This window comes from Hipposideros armiger, unplaced genomic scaffold (genome assembly GCF_001890085.2).
Source record: "Hipposideros armiger isolate ML-2016 unplaced genomic scaffold, ASM189008v1 scaffold_371, whole genome shotgun sequence".
In the NCBI taxonomy this organism is placed as follows: domain Eukaryota; kingdom Metazoa; phylum Chordata; class Mammalia; order Chiroptera; family Hipposideridae; genus Hipposideros; species Hipposideros armiger.
The window spans coordinates 382515-404378 of NW_017731721.1; the positions used below are offsets into that span (position 1 = coordinate 382515).

General features: G+C 50.1%; 2 protein-coding genes and 1 pseudogene across 2 annotated transcripts in view; 1 reads left to right on the forward strand and 2 right to left on the reverse strand.

The window, feature by feature from the left end:
- The window catches only part of KMT2D (lysine methyltransferase 2D), a 41414-nt gene extending 29956 nt beyond the window's left edge, over nt 1-11458 (reverse strand). Inside the window, exons 1-11 of the mRNA XM_019662231.1 lie at nt 8832-11458; nt 4503-4588; nt 4117-4243; nt 3707-3930; nt 3470-3579; nt 3145-3307; nt 2647-2812; nt 2432-2546; nt 2132-2289; nt 1781-1926; nt 75-1637 (exon numbers count right to left, since the gene is read on the reverse strand). Of these exons, the coding sequence (XP_019517776.1) occupies nt 75-1637; nt 1781-1926; nt 2132-2289; nt 2432-2546; nt 2647-2812; nt 3145-3307; nt 3470-3579; nt 3707-3930; nt 4117-4243; nt 4503-4551 (2821 nt within the window). The 5' untranslated portion in view covers nt 4552-4588; nt 8832-11458. The remainder of the gene's footprint in view (nt 1-74; nt 1638-1780; nt 1927-2131; nt 2290-2431; nt 2547-2646; nt 2813-3144; nt 3308-3469; nt 3580-3706; nt 3931-4116; nt 4244-4502; nt 4589-8831) is intronic.
- A 979-nt stretch (nt 11459-12437) lies between these two features.
- Nucleotides 12438-16039, reverse strand: RHEBL1 (RHEB like 1; the record flags this gene model as incomplete). Its single annotated transcript, XM_019662209.1, is given in 8 exon segments — nt 12438-13501; nt 13662-13743; nt 14082-14129; nt 14325-14381; nt 14471-14553; nt 14825-14892; nt 15253-15324; nt 15928-16039. Coding segments are annotated over 8 exon segments (615 nt in total), but the record flags the coding sequence as incomplete, so codon positions are not given.
- Nucleotides 16040-19380: 3341 nt separating this feature from the next.
- LOC109393214 (3-hydroxyisobutyrate dehydrogenase, mitochondrial pseudogene) lies at nt 19381-20691 on the forward strand (annotated as a pseudogene).
- The last annotated feature ends 1173 nt before the right edge of the window (nt 20692-21864 follow it).

Below are 21864 nucleotides of genomic sequence, written 5' to 3' on the forward strand. Positions count from 1 at the left end.
GAAGGCTCTTAGATTAGATGTGCCATAAAGAATTAAGGCTGTCCCAGATTAACAGGGTACTAACATCCCCTTACCTGGTGGCATCAGCTGAGGTGATAAGGATGGCTCCCCAGATGGGGATAACGGCAGCTCCTCAGGAAGAGGGGACAGAGGTGGTTCCCCAGGCTCAGACAGGGCCGGCTCTCCAAGCAAGGGGGATAAGGGTGGCTCCCCAGATGGGAGGAACAGGGGCAATTCCTCAGGTGCAGGGCACAGGCCTGGCTCCTCAGAGGGTTCTTTAGGTTGAGGGGACAGGCACGACTCCTCAGGCCGGGGAAACAGGTGCGATTCCTCAGGCCGGGGGGACAGGTGCAGTTCTTCAGGCTGAGGGGACTGGCGCAGCTCCTCAGGCCGGGGGGACAGGCGCGGCTCCTCAGGCCGGGGGGACAGGCGCGGCTCCTCAGGCTGGGGGGACAGGGGTAGCTCCTCAGGCCGGGGGGACAGGGGCAGCTTCTCAGGCACGGGAGACGGCTGCGGCTCCTCAGGCATGGGGGACAGGCGTGGTTCCTCAGACAGCGGGGGCAGGCGCAGCTCCTCAGGTGCAGGGGATAGACATGGCTCCTCAGGCCCAGGGGACAGAAGCAACTCCTCAGGTGCAGGGGACAGGCACGGCTTCTCAGGCCGGGGGGACAGGCGTGGCTCCTCAGGCCGAGGGGACAGGTGTGGCTCCTCAGGCATAGGGGACAGGCGCAGTTCCTCAGGCTGGGGACAGAGTCTCGGCTCCTCAGGCAGTGGCGAAAGGGGTGATTCCTCCAGCGGCACGGACATGAGCAAGTCCTCCGGTGGCGGGGAAGCAGGCGAGTCTTCAGGTGGTGGGGATGTGGGTGAGTCCTCAGGTGGTGGGAACAGGCGTGAAGCCTCAGGTGGAGGGGACGTGGGAGATTCCTCAGGTGGTGGGGACAGGGGAGACTCCTCACACGGTGGGGACAGACGTGACACCTCAGGCAGGGGGGATAGGCGTGATACCTCAGGCGGGGGAGACATAGGTGAGTCTTCAGGTGGTGGGGACATGGGTGAGTCCTCAGGTGGTGGGGAAAGGCGTGATGCCTCAGGTGGTGGGGAAAGGGGAGACTCCTCTGGTGGAGGAGACAGGGGTGATTCTTCAAATGGTGGGAACAGACGAGATGCCTCGGGTGGTGGAGACATGGGTGACTCTTCAGGTGGAGGGGACATGGGTGACTCCTCAGGTGGTGGAGACAGGCGAGATGCCTCAGGCGGTGGGGAAGTGGGCAATTCTTCAGGTGGGGGGGACAGGGGAGACTCCTCAAATGGTGGGGACAGGGGTGATGCTTCAGGTGGTGGGGAAAGGGGTGTCTCAAGTGGGGGAGATGGGGGTGACTCCTCTGGTGGAGAGAAGGGTGACTCCAGCGGAGAAAAAGGTGATGATTCAGGTGGGGGAGACAGAGGAGACTCCTCAGGCGGTGGAGAAAGGGGTGATTCCTCAGGCGGTGGGGACAGACGCAATGCCTCAGGCGGTGGGGATGTGGGTGATTCCTCAGGTGGTGGGGACAGGGGCGACTCCTCAGGTGGGGGCAGCAGTGGCATCTCCTCATTTAGGGGGGCCTCCAACTGGGGCTCAAGTTGGGCCCCTGCTCTCCCTGCAGACATAACACACTATGTTCCTACCTAGCTCAACACCACTCCACTCCACCGAAAGTGCAAGGTCTGGGGCAAAGCAGAAACTATCCCTTGTGGCAGAATAGAAGGGGATTACTTTCAGGGACCCTCAAACCCTACTCACCTAGTGGTTTGGCTTCACATTGCAGGGGCCCCGGTTCCTTGGGTTGCATAGAGGTCACGTGCCCACCCTTTGGCTGCCCTTGGCATGCAACGTACAGAGCATCGGGCTCATCAGTGGGGGGATCGCCAGGCTCTGGGGGTGAGAATCTGCAGAGGGTACAGGGGAGCAGGCACCGTGGCTCTCATCAGCTATCAACTCCTAGAGAGCGCACTCGGGCAAGACATAAGTGCTACGGATTGTACAGCCCACCTCAAGGCTCTCCTCTCAAAGGCAGCTTGCTTTAACATGGCCCCTGCCAATCTCAGTACTTCCAATCCCACAGCCCAGTCTCTTCTGGTCCACACCACTTACCTGCTACAGACAGCAGGATGCTGCTCAGCAACAGAACTGATAGGCTGTTCTCCCTGGGCTTTGTGACAACGATAACAGAGTGAGTAGTTCTCAAACCACTCAGAGTTGGGATTCAGCTCTGCTGAGCCTGCCCCACAGGCCCGGCATACCCGGCATGCCTAGGGGAAGGGAGAAGGCAAAACAGACATTGGTCAGACAGCAGAGACTGGAGGAGAGCAAGGGACTTGTCACAGCAGAGAAGCTCTGGATGTTGGAGGAGGCAGAATTAAGAGAGATTTAGGCAGGATCAAGGACACTCACCTTGCACTTCCAAGAGTGAGCAGGCAGTTCCTCCATAGGTGGTTTTAGGCAGAAGGTATGGTATCCTTTGTCACACGTCTCACAGACCAACATCTTAGAGTCATTCCCAGGTTTCCTACAGGGGCACAGGGCACATAACAGGGTCCTCCCTGCCCTCATTTTCAACCCTAACCTGTACTTTGTCTAAGGCTTCCCTCCTGCTCTCTCATTCTTACCTGCAGGCTTGGCACACTTTGCATTCAGGGCACTGCCAGCCAGCACGCTTTCGGGCAGTCAGGGCAGTGTCCAGGCAGGCCCCATGATAGTGATGCCCACAGCTGGTACAGAAGAACAGGTCACACAATTCCCCCGGCCCCTCGCACACTGCACAACGAGCCTCCTCTGCAGTGGAAAGGGACAGAGAACACGGGTCAGCTATGGATTCGTTGCAGGACTCAGCACAGAACTATCTACATAACAGGCTGTCCATGGACCAGAATGAACAAATAGTTACCAAGTGTCAGTCTATATGCGAGGCATTGTTCTAGATGTTGCAGACACTATGGTAAACAAGACAAGCAAAGCGCCCTGCCCTCTCAAAGTTCAAACCTATTTTAGTGGAGCAGACTGGTAGTATAAAATTATAGACTTTGATGAGTGCTCTGCAGAGTACAAAAATCCTAGGCACACTTTGCCCCTCATTTTCCCAATGCCCAAAGTGCAGGACTTCTCACCCAGATGTGCGGCACCCTCACTGTGCTCCGGGCATAGCAGCTGCAGTGTTTTCATGGATAAGAAGGAACCGCTGGCAGTCGCACAGGGGAAGTGGTAAAGCCGTGGACATCCGGGCGAGCGACAAGGAATGGAGGCACCGAGCCTGGTGCAGTGGGAGCAGCGCTGCCAGGGTGGAGACAAAGCCTCAGTGCCAGCGGTCTCACTCTAGAGCAACAGGTCAGGTACTAGCTCTTCCCCCGTAGGCACACTGTCCTTCTCATTCTACCCTGACTCTAAGAAGCCCACCAGCCCTTTGCCTATGCAATCCCCTAGCCCCAGCTCCACCTGTGAGATCCCTGAGAAGATGGCCTTGTCCACACCACATAGTTCTGGGCCCTCCTGTCCCCATACGCCGGCCGACCATGCAGCACACCAATGGTGAGCCCAGCAGGATCCTGTATAGGTGGAAAGAGGTAAACAGAAAGGGAAGAATTAACAAAAAGCTGATCACTGGCTCAAGACCGCCCAGCCCCTACCCCCCTTTTGTGCCCAGATCAGTTACCCCACCTCCCCAATACTTACCTCCAGGTTCTCCTAGCTGGGCAGGTGTCAGGCCCTCAGGGAAACCAATCTGTGATAGGTCCTCACTGAGCAGCGCTGCCTCATTGGGCCCTGGATTTTCCCCAGGGGACACCACTGGACACCGGGGCCAGTCAAATGGCAACTCAAAGCGCCGTAGCTCCCGCTGTCCATGCAGACTAGGCTCCCCGCAGTTACAGAGAGCACAACGCCGTGCTGGACCCCCACTGTGGACACACACAAGCATCAGCACCATGCTGGGCCCCTGCCCACAGGCACCCCTGATAACCCCATGATTTAAAATGCCTATGCTTCCCAAACATTCATTTTCCTAAATAATCCTTCTTGAAGCCCAAGATTCTCAAAACAAATCCTCATGTGGCCTTATATTCTCATTTTCTCAAACTAGTTACCTGCAGTCCTGGGGAGGCTCCTGAATCCTAGGACCCCCAGAACTGGGCACAGAGACCTCCGCCACATGTGGGTTGGGAAGGTCTGGCTCAGTGGCGCTTGACTCCTCAGAGGCTGCAGGTCCATCAGCTGAATGAACAAAAAGAGAAGCATGCATCAGCCATCACCCACTATTTAATACCAGTCCACTCATCGGACCTATGAGATTACCCAAAACCCTTAGTGGATCACAGGGATCGCATTTTGACTTTTGTACCAAAGAACAAAGTCCTTCAATTACCTGTCTATTAGACAGACTAAGCTCTTGTCCTTGTGCCAGGACCAGAAATATAAGGTTGTCTGTGAAGAGCAGAAAGCTGCCAGCAAACCCAGCATTTGCCCTACTCACCTGCTGGTTCTGAATCTTTATCCTCACCAGACGGCTTCTGGCTGTCCATCCCTCTCTCCGACTGGGCAGGGCCCTCTCGGGGAGACCTGTCAAAGCCAAAAAAGATATCTATATGTCTAATAAGTCTCTCCACTAAACACTTTTCCCAGAATCCTAGCAGGAAGGCAGTGAATGACCCTACATAAATAAGAGCAAAAGCCTTACCTACAGACTCTTATACTAATGACAAGGAAAGTCCTTCTCCCTAACTCTTATCCCACTGCCTACTTCCTCCCCAGATAAACACATACCCTCCTATCCCACTTCCCACCTCCTGCCTCAGGGATCCCAGGGCAATAGCATCCAACTAGAAGCAAATCCAGTTTATATCTAGTACTGCCCTTTGCCTCACTCCTGAGTTTTGGGCTTCTGATGTATCCCATCCCTGGCCTTTCTCCTCAGGTCTCAAGTCAGCTATCGACAGGTCTGTCAGTGTCAACCCATGGGTAATCATAACCCAAGAAGTCTAAGTGCAACCAAAATCCCTCTCTCAGAGACAGAGTCTGCAGTCTTGCAGGATGCAGAACATATTATTGGAACTAAAACCCAGCTATGAAAGGATCTCCCCAACCTGCATTGTTTCCAACCAGGACATCCCAATCACAACAGAGGAAACTCCCCAACTTCCACCCACTGCTCATCCAAATCCAGCTCAGGCCCACCCCCTGGACCCTGCAGTGACTGATCTCAGAATTTCACCTAGCCTGAAGTCCTCAGGCCGTTGCCCTTAGCAATGCCAACTGCCCTTCCTCCTCAGAGAGCCCTAGTAGTTAACAGAAGTGGGCCTTAAGAGTTACTGAGCATGTGTAGCCAGGCCTGAGGCTAGGCATGCTGGGAGTTGTAGTCTCAGGAAGCACACTGCCACTGGAGGAGTTCTAAACTGGGCAGCACACAGCGGAGCAGAGTAGCTTCCTTCCTCTTCCGTCAAGCAGGGTTTCCACACGCACTATGGGGGTGGGGGTAACGGTCCCCTCTTCTAAAATATGCCTGCCTATACCAGAGCCAAATGAAACACACTAAAGTTATACCTAAGAGGGCTGAGACCCACACCTTTGGGCATATTTTCCTAAACTTCGGAGGGAACTAAGCATAGTCCAAAAAAGAGAGAAGTAAAGAATAAGAATTACAGAGGTGAGGAAGAGAAAAGGGATCCTACAGAAGGGAGAAAGGGATTGGTGCTTACAGCTTTTAATGAAAGGGGTAGAGGCTTAAGCAGAGAAAGTGTAGTGTTCCAGAGCTGGGGGTGGGGGGAAATCCCTAAAACAGAACTCTAAATAAAAGTTTGAAAAGTTTCTCTCTCACCTTTTCCACTCCTTTTGTTTAACCAGAGAGACCACACCAACTTCAGTAAGGACAAGCCCCTCTTCCCAAACCAACTACCAAATAACTTTGTCAGCCACTTAGGGTTGAGTGACTAGGACAGATGAGACGGGGGGAACCCTCAAAGGTGCCCAGGATCAATAAATCAATTACCTAAGAACCACAATATTAGTCCTCCTTCCCTGAGCTCACACTTCATTTCCGGAGATTGATAATGAGCCTCTTGTGACATGTCACAGGAAAGGAAATTTTATTTTACTTTCCCGCCACCTCACACTAGCGGAATCTACTAGATTGGGGAAATGAAGTATCACATGATACCTGTTACCTCCATTCCCAGATCATATCTTTCCAAAACCTACCACACAGCCACACCTGAAAGCAAAGCAAGGTGGTCATCTGGCCGGCCCACAGAAAAGCTGCTCTGGAACTTCAAGGGGCCCTTAGAAGCCACCTATGGGAAGCAGGGGCTGGAGGTCAGGGCACCAACCAGGCCAGGCCCCTCTTCCTATTCAGTCATTCAAGGTTTGACCACACACAGAAATCTTCAAAGTTTCCTAAATATGTGAATCGTAGTATATGCCCCCAAAGATCCTCCACCCGCTCTGCTCTCAAAGTTGAGGCCAAAGGAGTCACAAACAGCAAGAAATAAAAAGCAACAGTGATAATACAGTAGGTGGGAGGAGGACTGCCTCACACAAGGCCAGAGGGACAAATTCCTCTGCCCTCCCCCAAACGCAGCCCTCTTAAGCTGGTAAGGCTGGCACTGCTTGGAGAGGTACAGAAACCACCTTCGTCCAGGCTTGGGAGACAGACTACCAACACCCTTCAAAGTTGAAGCCTCACTCACAGAACCATGGACTATGAGGGATCAAGATGTGAAGAACAGTGCCCTCCAAGCTGTACCAAAAAGAATCTAGGGGCACCTCCAAGACGTCTGAGCCCCATTTCCCTACCCTTGCAGTCTAGTACCTGCACCCCAATGCTGAGTCCCAGCTGTCAGGCCCATGTATAGATCCAAATAAATAAAGAACATAGGTTTTCCTGTCCCATCATTCACAGCGAAAACACACACACACACACACACACACACACACACACACACATACACATACACACCAAGGGTTTTTCCCTAGTTCTAAACTACGATAATGCCTGGCCAGTCTTCCTCTGGGGAACTACAGATCCCAGAGAAGTACAGATCTAGGGAGTAAAACTGTGCTGGCTCCCCTTAGTCCTAGGCCTAAGAGGCTCTAAACAGCAAGGAAGAAAGCAGGTAGTCATCTCAACTCACTCTCCTCCCTGCCTCCATCCCAGACCAATAGCTTTAATTCCATTTTCCCAGCCAAAGGGGAAATGGAGGCTTGGAGAGGTGAAAGGCTGAAGCAGGCCCTTGAGTGAACAGCTCTTCTGTAGGACTCAAGACTTCCTGGTTCCCAGCCTGAGAATCAAACCACACCTCTCCCCACCCCCATTTTGGGTCAGCCCTCCAGGAAGAATCCAAATGGCAACACTGGCCTGTAGACCCTCCTGGACTGTCCCTGGGTCATCCTGGGGTAAGCCACAGCTAACAAGGAGAGGCTTCTCCTAAGGAAGTTCTTTGAGGACAGACAACAAGAGGGGCCCTCTAAAGGAGGCAGGTGCAGAGAGCATGATGGGTGACAGCTAGCCTCACTCCAACACCCCTGTGCCACCTCTCACCTCGGGGTTACCACCCAGAAATCTTTCAAGGGCAAAACCCCTATTTTCACCTTTCCAAAGCCAGGCTCAAAGAGATCTAGCCTATGAGTGTATGTTGCAGGGAATGGAGTGAGGGGGACAAAACACACCAGCCAAATCCCTGCTGGGCAGCATGACAGCTGTGAGAGGGGCTGTCCCAGCCCAGGGCTGAGGTGTGAGGCTTATGCTACACCCTTCGTGCACTCACATGCACACCACTTCTCCCCAACACCTCCTGCCAGGGCTGGAAACACCGGCTTCTGCAGAAACAGCTCTGATCAGATGATTTCTCCTTCAGAGAGGTACAGGCTACCCTATTCTATAAGGATGGGACAGAATCAGAGGGCCAGATCAAAAAGGGTTGGAGAGGTCGAGGAGGTGCCTGCAGGATTGGCCAAGGACTTATGGGCAACCAGCTCTCCACAACAGGCTCAGAGAAAGCGGGAGACAAAAGCCATTTTTCGCAGCCCCCATTTGCAGGGAGCAAATCTCAACAGCCTCCTCTATAATCCCCTAGAGATTATGTCCATCCTGAGAGGAGTGGCAGCAAAGCAGGCTAAGACAGCCCTAGGCCTCGCTAGGGTCACTTTGCCAGGCAGGGGTAGTTTAAAGTTGAACAGTAAGGCCAGAGCTGCCCCCAGCCCCGCCTCCTTCTTGCCCCAGCCACCCCCTTCCTTACACTAGTCAGTTTCCACACACTCACTCCTTTCCACAGTGAAGTAAGGCCTGGTGAGGACCTAGGGTTCCCTGAGTCTCCCAGAGACTGCTCTGGGTGCCTGGATGGGCAAGAACAACCTTAAAGTCCAACCTGGCAGTAAGTCTGTGGCACCCTACCGTACACCTCCCCCCACCCACCACCAGCCCCAAGTTGTTCTGTTCTCAAGGCCCACAGGGAACCCTGAGAGAGAAGCAGCCAACTGGGATTGGTGCTGGCATCAGGGCCTGGGTCCTTGTTTAGTAGAGCTCCCCCCAACACAAAAATAAACAGGCAGACAGGCGATCTGGCCGGGTTCCCAAACTCCCGTGGTTCCCTGAACCCCCAGTCTTTAAAGAGGCACACCCCAAGACATAAGGCCTCAGTTCTGCGCCCGCCACTGGCTCAGGTTCCCTTGACAGACCCTGCCAAAGGAACCCTTCTCAGCCCTGGCACCCCGTTCTCCAACCTAAAGGCCAGCTCTGGCCAAGATAGTCCATCTGGCTATGCCCCCAGTCCAACCCTTTCTGGGCCCTGGCCGGGCGGACTTCACTCACCTCTTCACAAGGCGATCCAGGAATCCTCATCCGAGAACATGGCCAGAGCCCGGGCCGCTCCCCGACCTCCAACCGCCAGAGCGATCACAGCCGCCCCCCGCACGGGGGGGCTTAGGGGGACCAAGAACGGTAAATCCAGGTCGGAGTGGCCACCCTCCTCTCCAAAAAAAAGCAAGAAGCCAAAGAGGGATTCTGTGCTTCGGGTTCCAGCAGTTTAGGTTTCCATGGACAGCCCCAGGGCCGCGAATCCCGAGCGGACACAAAGAGAGCACCGGTGGCTTTGATCTTGGGTGAGCAGCCTCCGCATCCGCGTCGTCGGGCGGCCTCTCAGTCCTAGGGCCGGGCCAGCGCCCCGGCCGCCCGCGCCGGGCTCGGGCGGAACGTCGAGGCTCTCCAGATGGAACGTCGAGGCGCCTCCCCAGCAGCCCGGAAGGAATGCCGCGCCGCCCCGCGCCGGGCCCGGATGGAACGTGAGACCCTCGCAGAAGCGCCGAGCCCCTCTCCCCGCCCGGGCCGGCGCCCCGGGGCCGCGCGAGCTACGGCGACGCGGAGCCGGCGGGGCCGCGGGGCTGAACCTGACACACACCCAGCGCCAGGCTCCTCGACCCCGAGCGTTTGCCCTCGGCGGCTTCGAGCCCCCCACCTTCTGCTCCCCCCGGGGAAGGGAGGAGGGTAGGTGGGCGAGGAAGAGGAAGGGGCGGGCGGTGCGAGCCCTCTGCCCGCTCCCCTTCGGCCGCTCCAGGCCCTGCGCTCGCCTCCCTTCCCCTCTGGCCTCGGGAGCTGCCCCGCCCCCGACCTGGCCGGCTCTGATCGGAGGCACCCCCTCGACCCCCGGCTGGCTGTGATCGCGGGGGGCCTAGAGGTGCATGGCCCAACCCCGGCTCCCGGCGCCGGGGGGTCAGGAAACTGAGCGGAAAGTGGGGAACGAGGCAGCCATTTGCAACCGGAGAGGAAAGTAGTGCAGCGCGGCGCCGCTCCGCCTCCCCCCCTCCGCCTCCTGTTCGGCCGGTAGGGTGGTTCCTGCGAAGGGGCTATTTCCTGGCCCGAGATCTCGGCAGCGGTCGTGAAGATTCAGGAAGCCTCCGGTGCGAGGTCCGGGGGGGGTCTTTTGCCTGGGGAACCCCACTCGAGAAGGGGAGAAAGAAGAAGACGCGGCCCTATTTTGTGTTGGAGCGGAGCGGAGCGGCGGAGTGGTACCGCTCACTCGGAGGAAAGGCTGTGACTCTGCAGTTCTACGCACACGCTCCGGGATCCCTCCGCCACGCGTTAACCCCGACGGCGCCGGGCTGGCCGCTGGGCAGACACGTGGGAATGAAACCCCCCTCCTCTTCGTCCCGGTCCTGGAACTGCCTTCTTCGCCGCCCGGCTAGAGAAACTAGGACTCCGACCGCTTTCTAGTTCCGTTCCCTTGGAGTTACCGGCCCCTGAAACTCCAGCTGCTCCTTTGCCTTGGCCAGCGGCAGTCTTTCCCGGGAGGGAGATGGAAGAAGAGCCAGGAGATTGGCCGCTGCTCTGCATCCTGGGAACTGGAGTCCGCAAATGGAGAAAGTGAGGCACGGCGCCTGGCGCTGCCAAGGGTGGGTTCTTGCCACGTTCGGGGGCCGAAGAAAAGCGGAACGAGCCGTTCCTTCTGATTCTCAAAACCCCTCGTGAGGAAAAGGGACTGTCAGTGACCACCCCCACCCCCCCAATCACCACACATATACACCCCATCAAAACAAATGTGGAGTTTCCCTTCCTTTCATGGGTGCCCCCAACCCCAATCTTTCCGGATCTTCAGGACCTGTGTCCCCCTTTTTAGTAAACAAAGGAGCTGTACCTTGGAGCCTTGCTGCTACCTGGCCGGAGTACTGTTAGTTTAGACAAGATCTCTGCCTGCAGGCACCCCCCACCCCACCCCCATAAGTCTGGATGAGGAGTGGAATGCCTTTTCTGCCTTAGCTGTACCCAAGGAATGGTCAGGAGGAGACAAATTAACTATGTGTTAGATACTTGATGTATTCTTAGTTATTCCTCACCCTCGTAATGAATTGCATAGAATTGTGTCCGTGTTACAGATACCGAGATTGAGGCTAAAATAAGTAAAATTGCCGAACAAACCACCTCTAGTGAGAAGTGGAGCCTTGATTCAACCAATGACCATGTTTTTCCTGGGATGATGATGATTTTTAAGAAAGATGTGGAGAAAAAGGCAGGCAAATAAGGTTGTAGGGCCATTTTTGTTGGGAAGGCTTTACAGTGCTGTCCAATAGAACTTTCTGCAATGATGAAAATGCACTAAAGTTACACTATCTAATATGCACTATAGCTACACTATCTAATGTGACTTAGCTACATGTAGCTATTGAGCACTTTGAAATGTAGGTGGTGCAACTGAGAAACTTTTTCATTTTAATACTAAATTAAATAGTCGTATGTGATTTGTGGCTTCCATATTGGACAGTGCAGGAGACCTAAATCCGTACTGGCCAGAGTCATGAGGGATCAGGACTAGGCAAGTCCTGTGCTAGCCACACACTGACATCATGTGCCCTGAACTGACCATTCAGGTCTATTTCAGCAAAAAGTTCCAGCAGCAACCCCAGACCTGTCCCTGCTATAGTGGAATAAATAAACCAAGAGACAGAAGTTGGAAAATGGAATCTCCTCCCTACTCTGCACCTAAAGGCCGACAGGCAGACTGTCACCAGAAAGACCTCCAATAACACAATAGCCACCATTTCTTAAGGGTTTATTATGTATGAGGAATTGTGCTAAGCATTTCATATATCACCTCAGTTTAATTCTCACTTCACCCCTATGAAAGTTTAATTATACTTCATAAATGAGAATCTGAGGCTCAGAGAGGTTAAGTAACTATACAAGGTTACACAGCTAAGTGAAAGAGTATTCCAACCCAGCCATTCACCACTATTGTTTACTGCTATCAAGCCTTCAGATTGCTTGATATAGTTCTAGAAAACCTCAGACATTTCTAAATCTATCCCAGAACGCATGGAAATGGCAGTACCTGTATATGTATTCCAGGTGAGATGTACAAAAGGACTTAATTTTAATGTAAGGAGAGACTGTGGTGACAACCCTAAAGAGACTCCTAAATCACAGAGATTGCTCTTTGGATATGCTTCTTCCAGTAGCCCTTATTTCTTTTAGATTCTGGATCAGAGATGCAAAAGCAGTTGGCAGGACTTTTAAAAACTAGCATGGCAAACAATTCCCAACTGTAAGCCCAACTAGCCTGGAGCCAGGCACTAACAAGGTAACAGGTAAAAATCATACCTCGATTTTGTCTATCCTCCCCAATTAAGTGCATTGACAGAATAACTCCATTTCCCCTAGTTGGCAGAAGTCTATGCCCTCACTGTGAAGGATACCATTCAGAGAAGTCCTTGGAGGAGGTATTTGGCCAATTAGGCCCTAGGGCTGGGGGGTGGAGGTGGAAGGGCGGGGAGAACACAGGAACTAGAGGTATATAAGACCAAACCTTCCTAGCTGAGATATCCATCTTCCTACTGAGGTGGTGGGTTGATAAGAAGTAGCCTTGACACCTAAAAAAGGGAGCAACTCCAAAGGTGTGAAAAGCATGAAAAAGTCACCAAAAGTATGAAAAGAGCAAAGAAAATTCATTTTAATGAAAAGCACTGGGGACATGGGTGTATGGGGGGATTGATACACACCACAGGCATTATTTCTTACTTTACTCACAACTCTCTTAGACAATTTTCACAAAGTTTAGTCCCTGCCTCTACACTCCTCAATTATTATATCACTAGGAATAAGGAAGGGCCTTCACCTTCCCCAAATCCTACCCACTCTGAGTTCCAGCAAATGCCAAGGCCCAGGAGACAAGCTAGGCCAGCAAGTGGCAGCTGGCCACTAGAGGGTAGTGTTTCTGTAGTTAAGGGGCTCTTGAGGGCCTACAAACTTGGATGGGAGTGGCAGCCAACTGGTACCTGTACAGAGAGAACCCAGTAGAAAAGAGCTGAGAAAGGCAAGTAGTAAGTCTTACGGTAAAGGTCCTGAATGAGTGAGGAGTAAGGAATAGGAATGATGTAGGAGGAAATAAATTAACCCTTATCCCCACCAAAGACCATAGTAATCACTCCTTGGAAAAGGAGATATTGGCCCTGAATTCTTCCCATTACAGAAGAATCAACAATAAAAAGATTTCTCAGTTTATTTGCATATATACATTGTCACCCCAGGGAGCCAGCTCCACTTCTAGAGTCCCCAGCTCCCTTCACCCAGCCAAAACCCAAAATCTACATAGGCGACTGGATCCTGAATAAATAATGCCCAGGACTCATCTCGCAACCTTGCAGGTTATAAGAATTCATTTAGCAAAAACAGAGAGCTGAGGCCAGAGCCCATGAGACATTCTTGCCCCTTTGTAAACACTGACAACTAGGCCACTGAAGCCTGGGAAAACTGTGCAAACATGAGGGTACCATACTGTGTGCCCAGAGGGCCAGGAACACAGCTGGCAACCATACCTGTGAAGCCCTGAGGACCTGCCCCTATTGGAGCCTGGCAAGTGCCAGGGGCAGAATCAAGGCAGCTACCCCATGCCTGAGGGCTCACATGAGACGGCAGCGGCGCTTTTGCCTGTAGAAGGAGTTCTCCACATGGGTAATCTCCTAGATAACTTTGGTGAAGATGCCTTGAGCCAGCTGCAAGGGATAGAGATTCAGGGCAAAAAAGTCAGTTCACTGCCAATAATACCATCCAACTCTGAGGTGAATACTCCACTCCCCCACCATCCCCACCACCAAGCAGTGCCATAAGAAAAAACACTGCCACTCCCACCATCTTCCTAATCTGGCCCAGCACCTGACTCTCTTGGGCAGATGACTCCATAAATATCACACCCCAGGACTCTGCCAGCTTCTTCCCTTCAACTGCCTGGACCTCCCTAGAAACAAACCTGGGACATGAAGATGGAGGACAGTGATGTCCCCATGTTCTCTGCAAAATCTTTATAGAATCTAGATTTGTAACACATCCCACTTCAAGGTTTGGAAGGAGGGTTGAGGAAGGAGAAGATATATTAAAACAAAGAAGCCAAGGACTGAGGCTTGAAATATAAAATTATAGCTTTTGCATTATAAGGATTATCTCGTCTTAACCTTCAAGTTAGAAGTGAAAAGAGATAAAATGACTTGTTCAAGTCAGTGGGAGAGCCAGAACTAGAGCCTGACATTTCTAGCCCAGCTCACTTTCTCTCACCTTGAGCTGCAGAGATTTCCATACCTGTTTGGAGAGAGATCTGCCTTGTTCCCCATTAGCACCATCGGCAGCCTGTGAGGAAACTGCAGTTATTATAGGATCCCCTCCAATTGCCCATGGACTCCAGCCTCCACATCAGGGCTGGACAACTCCCCATCAGATTATACAGGACCTATGTCCTGGCCTCCAGACTTGGATCAATATTCGCCTCTGTTCTTTCCTGTGTCTCATGCCCACACTATGTCTCTATCCCCCAGGCCCACTTACCAGATTTTCCCATGGCCTTCATGTAGCTTTTGGTACAGACTCTCAATGACTTGGAAGCTATAAACACAAGAAATAGAGCTATAACCTTATTCTGGGACAGCCCTCAGATCCTCGCAAGTTCCCCACTCACAACCTTGGTCATTTACCTATGCAGAGAGGTGACAGAATATACAAGAACATAACCATGGACCCCAATGATGAATGAATAGGGCAGAATGCTGTGCTCATACTGACAAGAAACAGAAACATCAATACCTAGTACACAACACTCAGATGGCAAAGATTGGTGGGCTGCATCTCGGGGACCCTCCCTGGGGCACTCCCTACTCTAGTTACTTCTATTCAACAAGTATTTATAGAGTAGCTCCAATGAGTGCTGCGCACCACTAGATGCTAAAATGCTTCTTTTAAAATGCTTTACAGATGAGCCACAGAGGCTACCAGACTTCATCTCCCAGAACTAAACTGCCACGTTTAGATACCCTACCCCAAACTAGTACCTGCCCTGCTGCAACCACCAGGTGTAGGTGAAACTCATCTTTGCCAAGAATCACTATCTTGCTGTAAGCTGAAAAGAAAACTTAACTGCGATGTGCCTTGTAGGGCTAGCGATATGTGCCCCCATACATTCTTAACCCTGGGGGTGACATAGATGGACCAGGTCCAGGGAGTTCCCCAGGAAACTGGAGAGACAAAGTTCAGGTTCTTATTGTCTATATCTACACCATTCTGGACTCAGTATATTGCAAAATCCACACTAGCTCCACTCATGGAACAGGATTGCTAGAGAAGAGATTAGATTTAATGTCTAATCAAATTGTATAATTAAATCATCCCTTTGGCACCAGGAAAATCCCATCATGGAGTCAGGTGGGGCACCAAGCCCTCCGCCCTCCGTGGCCCACCCCTAGGGGAGAAGTCCACTCACTATTCTCCACTGTAGGATCATAGCCTTCCAAGAACTCGCCCTCCATAAACTGATGTGCCAAAGATGTCTTCTCTGTGGGAAGCAGTGGTATTTGTATCCAAATCAGCTACACACATTCATATCTCTGTCCTTTTGGGCTGCGGCCCAGGACTAAAGGGGGCCCAAAATTAGCACCCTAGCCTGTGAGTGCCCCATACAATGCCTTCCCTTAGTCTAACCTCACTCTCTTCGCCATGGGTCTCTGCACCTTGGCCACCGGATGCATTCAGTGACACCGCAAGAAGCCTTTCCCGCCGCCTTCCCCATCCCACCCCTGGGAAGATCCGAGATTCCCTAGTATCAAGTCTGCCTCCACCTAAACACCTGACACTTGCCCCACACAAACCGCGCCCGTCATCAAACGCTGACCCCACCCCTACACCCCAGAGTAACGCTGGGGACTACTCTGGTGTTCCTGCAGCCAAGCCCACATTAACCCTTACATGCTCCCACTTCCTGCAGCCCTCCACACACTACCACCACCCCAGTCTTTACTCCTCTATCCTTTCAACCCTCACTCTACATTCCCATTCTAACGATACCACCATCCTCCCTGGGTCGCGTTCCCGCGGCAGCGCGCCTCCTCTGGCCACAAAGAGGCGGTGCGTTGGTGCTCTCCCCAGGACGGAGACTCACCTACAGAGCGGTATCCGAGGATAACCACCCTCCTATAGCTGACTAGCGGCACGGCAGGAGCAGGCCCGGAAGGGCTTGCAGAACTGCGGGCTAAGAGAGCCCTAAGAAGAGGTCAGAGTGTAGACTGGCTCAGCAACCGGTACAGAAAAGTCCCTTACCCGCAGCTGCCAGGGGCAAGCTAGAGAGAAACCAAAACAAGCGCCGCACCCGCAGCAGGCCACGTGATCACAACACAGCAAGACTAAAGCGAGGGAGCGGCGCGCAGGGGAACTACAGAGCCGCGCCGCTCCCGGCTCCGCCCCCAGGCCGCTCGCCATTGGTCTATTAGAAAGGATTAGGGCGGGCCACTAGCTGGAGGGATGGGGGGGGCCTCACGTGGAGCGGGAGAACTAGTTGCTGCGCACGCGCAGACTAGAGCCGGTTCATTCATAAAGAAACAGAAAGGAACCCGGGGTCCTAAAGGTGTTTGCGTATTTGCAATCCAGTAGAAGTGGCTGAGAAGAATCCTGGATTGAAAATACCTATTGTGGCTGAGCTGGAATTTCTGATCAACAGAGTCTAGGCCTCCCTTTTGCAAGGTCTTTGGGGTCCTTGGATAGGGGGGAAAAAGGCCAAAGTTCTAATATATTCCCTCCGCTCGCCCCCAGCCTTCAGCTCCAGATCTTTTATTGTCAGGTTTCCACAGTCTTCCAGTATCTAACTTCGGAACTGCAATTCTTATTCTTGGGAAAATTATTAGAATTTGTAGCCAGATCGTCTGAGGTTTCATTGGCATCACATCATAATCAATGCATTTACTTATTCAACAAATTGTTATTAAGCATATACTATATGTCCAGGCATTGCTCTAGCTTTGGAGATAGGACGATGAATATGACAGACAAGTCTCTGCGCTCACGAAGCTTAAAACCTAGCTGGGAAGAAACAAACATATAAACAAGGAAATATTAGATAGTATTAAGTGCTATAAAAGGGGGCGTGATAAGAAATGACCGTTTTAAATTAGTGACACTTCCTCTCAGTGACCATTTAAACTCAGGTCTGAATGATAATAAGGAGCCAGCTAGCAAAAGATTCCAATAAAGAATCCATCAGTGCTATGGCGCTAAAATGGAAAGAAATTTGTTAAATTCCAGGAGAGAGAAAAAGAGAATGAGAAAGAGAAAGACAGGCCAGGTAGCCTAAAGCAGATGAAGTCTAGGAGGCTGGCAGGGACCATGTAAAGGAGTTTGGGCTAATTCTAGTGTCTAGAAAGCTGTTGATGATGTTAAAGTTGGGGCAAGACATAATCTGAATTGTGTTTCTAGAAGATCTTCCTAGCTGTGGAGACTGGATTGAGGTTTGAGAGGGACAGGAGCAAGACAGGAAGCAGGGAGATCAGCTAGATTAGAAGACTGTTACTTGTATAGTCCAGGTCAGAGATGAGGGTGGCTTGACTAGAGTGATAGATATGAATGAAGTTGAGAATTTGGGATGTTTTGAGGGTGAAGTCAAGCTGACTTGCTGCTGGATTCTATACAGGAGGTGAGGGAAGGAAAAAGAGAACAGAAAACACCATGCCAGGTGCATTTCATTGTTACTTCATTTAATATTCACAACAGCCCTGAGGTCGAGAAGTGGTATTATTCATTCATCCATCAACAAATATTTATCAAAAAAACATATGTCCCAGGCACACTTCTGGGTGCTGGGAAAAGAGCAGCAAATAACACAAAGTCATTGCTCACAAGGAGCAAGTATTCTTTTGGGAGAAGACGAACGATCTACAAGTAAACAATAAATAAGTTACAATTAAAAAGTAACAACTGCAATGCGGAAAAAATATATTAATGGGCTGGAGAGTAATCTGGGGTGTGATACTCCTTTTTTATTCTTTTAATGTGATATTCTAGAAAGCCTGAGGAGGTGAGACTTGGAGGTGAGATTTGAATGCTGAGTACCTATTATCACCCTTATCTTATAGATGGGGAAACTGAGACTTAGTCATACAGGTAGCACACAAAAGTTATTTCTTATGGAAGGCCCTGATGAGGTGGGTATTTAGGAATTAAATTATACTAGAGAACAGACTTTGTAAAACTATAGAATCATCTAATGCTTTTAAAAGTCTACATCTACGAAAGTTGTTTCAAAGAGCCATTTCTAAATCTGGCCTCAGGGACCCAAATAACTTTTCTTGTGGTTAAAAGAAGTCCCTTGCAGATCTGCCATTTTATGGTGGATAAATGGGCCTGAGCGAGGTTGGTAATAATTACAGATTAGGTCTTAAGCACGGTAAGATAGAAAAAAAAAAAGTGGATTCATTAAAAATGTGTTCATCTACTTTGTGCCAGGCACTCTTACCATGTGCTACACACCAGGGATATAATGATAAATAAGAGGGGCCTTTTATGCTGTTTGTCTTTCTACTCTTTTCTACCCAGATTTGTGTCCAAGAGGCAGACCTTGCCTCCTGAATCCCAGTGGGGTTCAGCCAAAGGGGAGCACACACAGATTAAATGGAGGGAAGACAGTGTCTGTGTCCCCCACCGAAGGTCACAGCACCTCTCAAGGCACTCCCCCCACATGCACACACCGCTCTCTGGTTCTGTTTCCAGTAAATCCCTCCCTTTACCCCTGAGACTCTCTGATACTCATCCTGGGGTACTGCTTTGTCCCTTGTGGTTTTCCCTACACCCTGCCCACACCATTGTAAATAGTCTCTAAGAAATCATCCTCAAATTCTCTTGTTTTCAATCTGGAAGAAAACAAAAGGGCTAAGACAAAGAGGGCTTTCTCCTCTTGTGACTTTTAAAAATATATATACAGGAAGAGAAGATCTCACAGGATATTTTCAGCTACATCTCCTCGGACAAAACTATATCATGTGGGCAACTCTAGTTGCAAGGGAGCCTGGAAATTTTAGCATTTTATTTTCACCCTCTATAGTAAAGGAAGGCCCCCCAAAAAAACAAAAAACAGAAAATTAGGAATAAATGTTTAGTGAACCAATCTACAGTCTCAGGACCAAGACATTTGTTTATTCACTATCAATCACCTGAAAAAGCGATGCCTAAATGGTTACTTTTTAAAGATCACAGATATACAAAGATCACCAATATAGGATCAAATAAAGGAAGCAGACTATCCTAACATTAGGTAAATGGGCTTGGAATAAAATTTCTAATGACAGCATTGTATATTGCTATGTCTCAAATACCTGAGACAAAATAAAGATAAAATGCTCCCAGAATACTGTTTTAAGTATCTCTATGAAAAGTAAAAACATTTTTTTACTATTTTTACATCAAAATTATGGGATCCATTGCACAGGTCTTCAGGTCTTTTCCATATCTTTGGTGGAGAAACAGTTTTGGGTTCACCTCCCTGTTGATGTTATTAGTTATCTATTGTTGTATAACAAAGTATATCAAAACTTGATGGTTTAAAACAACAACAATGGGCGTGCGTGCGCGGCCCCTTGCGGGTGTTGTGGGTGCCTGCTTTGCTGCGCACACTCGTGGACAGTGGGCGAGACCGGAGCGGCGGAGGTCACCGCCGGGAGGCGGGACGGGGGCAGCATGGCAGCCTCCTTACGACTCCGTGGAGCCGCCTCCGGCCTCAGGTACTGGAGCCGCCGGCAGCAGCCGGCAGCGGCCAGCCTTGCAGCGGTGTGTTCTAGGTCAATGGCCTCTAAGACCCCAGTTGGATTCATTGGACTAGGCAACATGGGGAATCCAATGGCAAAAAACCTCATGAAACATGGCTATCCGCTCATTATTTATGATGTGTTCCCTGATGCATGCAAGGAGTTTCAAGACGCAGGTGAACAGGTAGTGTCTTCCCCAGCAGATGTAGCTGAAAAAGCTGACAGAATTATTACAATGTTGCCCACCAATAATAATGCAATAGAAGCTTATTCTGGAGCAAATGGAATTCTAAAAAAAGTGAAGAAAGGCTCACTGTTAATAGATTCAAGCACTATTGATCCTACAGTTTCAAAAGAATTGGCCAAAGAAGTTGAGAAAATGGGAGCAGTTTTCATGGATGCCCCTGTTTCTGGTGGTGTGGGAGCTGCTTGGTCTGGGAACCTCACGTTTATGGTGGGAGGAGTTGAGGAAGAATTTGCTGCTGCCCAAGAGTTGTTGGGATGCATGGGCTCCAATGTGGTGTATTGTGGAGCTGTTGGGACCGGGCAGGCTGCAAAGATCTGCAACAACATGCTGTTAGCTATTAGTATGATTGGAACCGCCGAAGCTATGAATCTGGGAATCAGGTTAGGGCTTGACCCAAAACTATTGGCTAAAATCCTAAATATGAGCTCAGGACGGTGTTGGTCAAGTGATACTTACAATCCTGTACCTGGGGTGATGGATGGAGTTCCCTCGGCTAATAACTATCAGGGTGGATTTGGAACAACACTCATGGCTAAGGATCTGGGATTAGCACAAGACTCTGTTACCAACACAAAGACCCCCATCCCCCTAGGCAGTCAAGCTCATCAGATCTACAGGATGATGTGCGCAAAGGGCTACTCAAAGAAAGACTTCTCGTCTGTGTTCCAGTTTCTCCGAGAGGAGGAGAACTTCTGAGCTTGCACTGTGGCCGTGGACACTGCTGGAAACCAGACTCTTCTCTTGAGCCTCCGGGTAGCTCACTCCACAAGTAAATGAGTTTAATCAAAAGTCACCTGTCTGCTTTTGATTGTCTAGGTCACAGAAAACCCTAGGGTTTTCCACCCATTTTTACCTGCTTATTCTTTTTATCTTTTTAGCGAACATACGTTACCTGAAATTTTTTTCTGCCAGCCACCAATGGTCTTTGCTAACTAGCTAATTGACCTTTTCCAAAAATTTGATCCTTGGTCATCTTCAATCAGGATGTTATTTTCTTCACTTTACAAATAAAACCAAATATTTTTCAACAGGATGAAACCAATTTTGAAGGAAAAAAAAGAAATCAGTGTGAGGAAAGGAATTAGAGGAAGGCGAGGTGTGGTGAATGACTACCTGTGTCCCTCGGGAAGTTTGTCCTGTTAACCAAGTGGTGGTACGTTCACGTTACTGATTTATTTTCCAGGGGATTAATAAAGTGAGAGCACTCCTTGCTGCATGGTTTATAATTTGGACTCCGTTACGGTGTCTTAGTCTGTCCATCTTTTAATGATTCCCAGTATTCAGCAAACCTGTTTTTTTATATTTTTGCTTCCTTGTACATTCTTAGTACATATTTTTTACTTTAAAAGAATGACATCTTTAGACCTATTTCAGAACCAATGATGATGTTTGCTTTAGATAATATTACAGTATTCTAAATAGAACCATATTATTTTGAATTCAAATAAATTTCTATGCTGATAATTTAAAAAGTAAATAAATACATAAAACAACAATGTATTATTTCCCATGATTCTATGGGTTGAATTGGCAATTCTTCTGTTTTCTCTTCTGGACTCACTCATGTGTCTACCAGAGGCCACAGACCCTGTTAGGTAGCCCTCTCTTTAACTATAGCTACAGTTACAGCTCTCTCTGGGTTCTTGTAACCCTTCTTTCCTTTGCCCCTTCAGGTCTAGGAGTTACCACCTCTAGTGGCTCCCCGCTAAAGCCAGACTCAAAATGCTTCACTCCTCTTATAGATTCTCCTTCACCTTGTCCACATCTTTTATTATATTCTCCTCAATTCCCCATGTGAGTGTGCAATCTGTTTCCTCCAAGGACTCTGAATGATATACCTCTGAATGCTACAGTAGGGAAAATAATTAAATAAAAGATTAGAAGACAAAATTATATTAAGTCTCATGTCACAGTATAAATAACTAGAAGCCTAGTGGAAGAAAACATTGCTCAAAAAAGAAAATGAAGGGCCGGCCGAGTGGCGCAATGTTTAAGAACTGGCTTGGGACGCCAGAGGGCCCCGGTTCGGATCCCACATATGAGGGCCAGTGACACTGCCCTC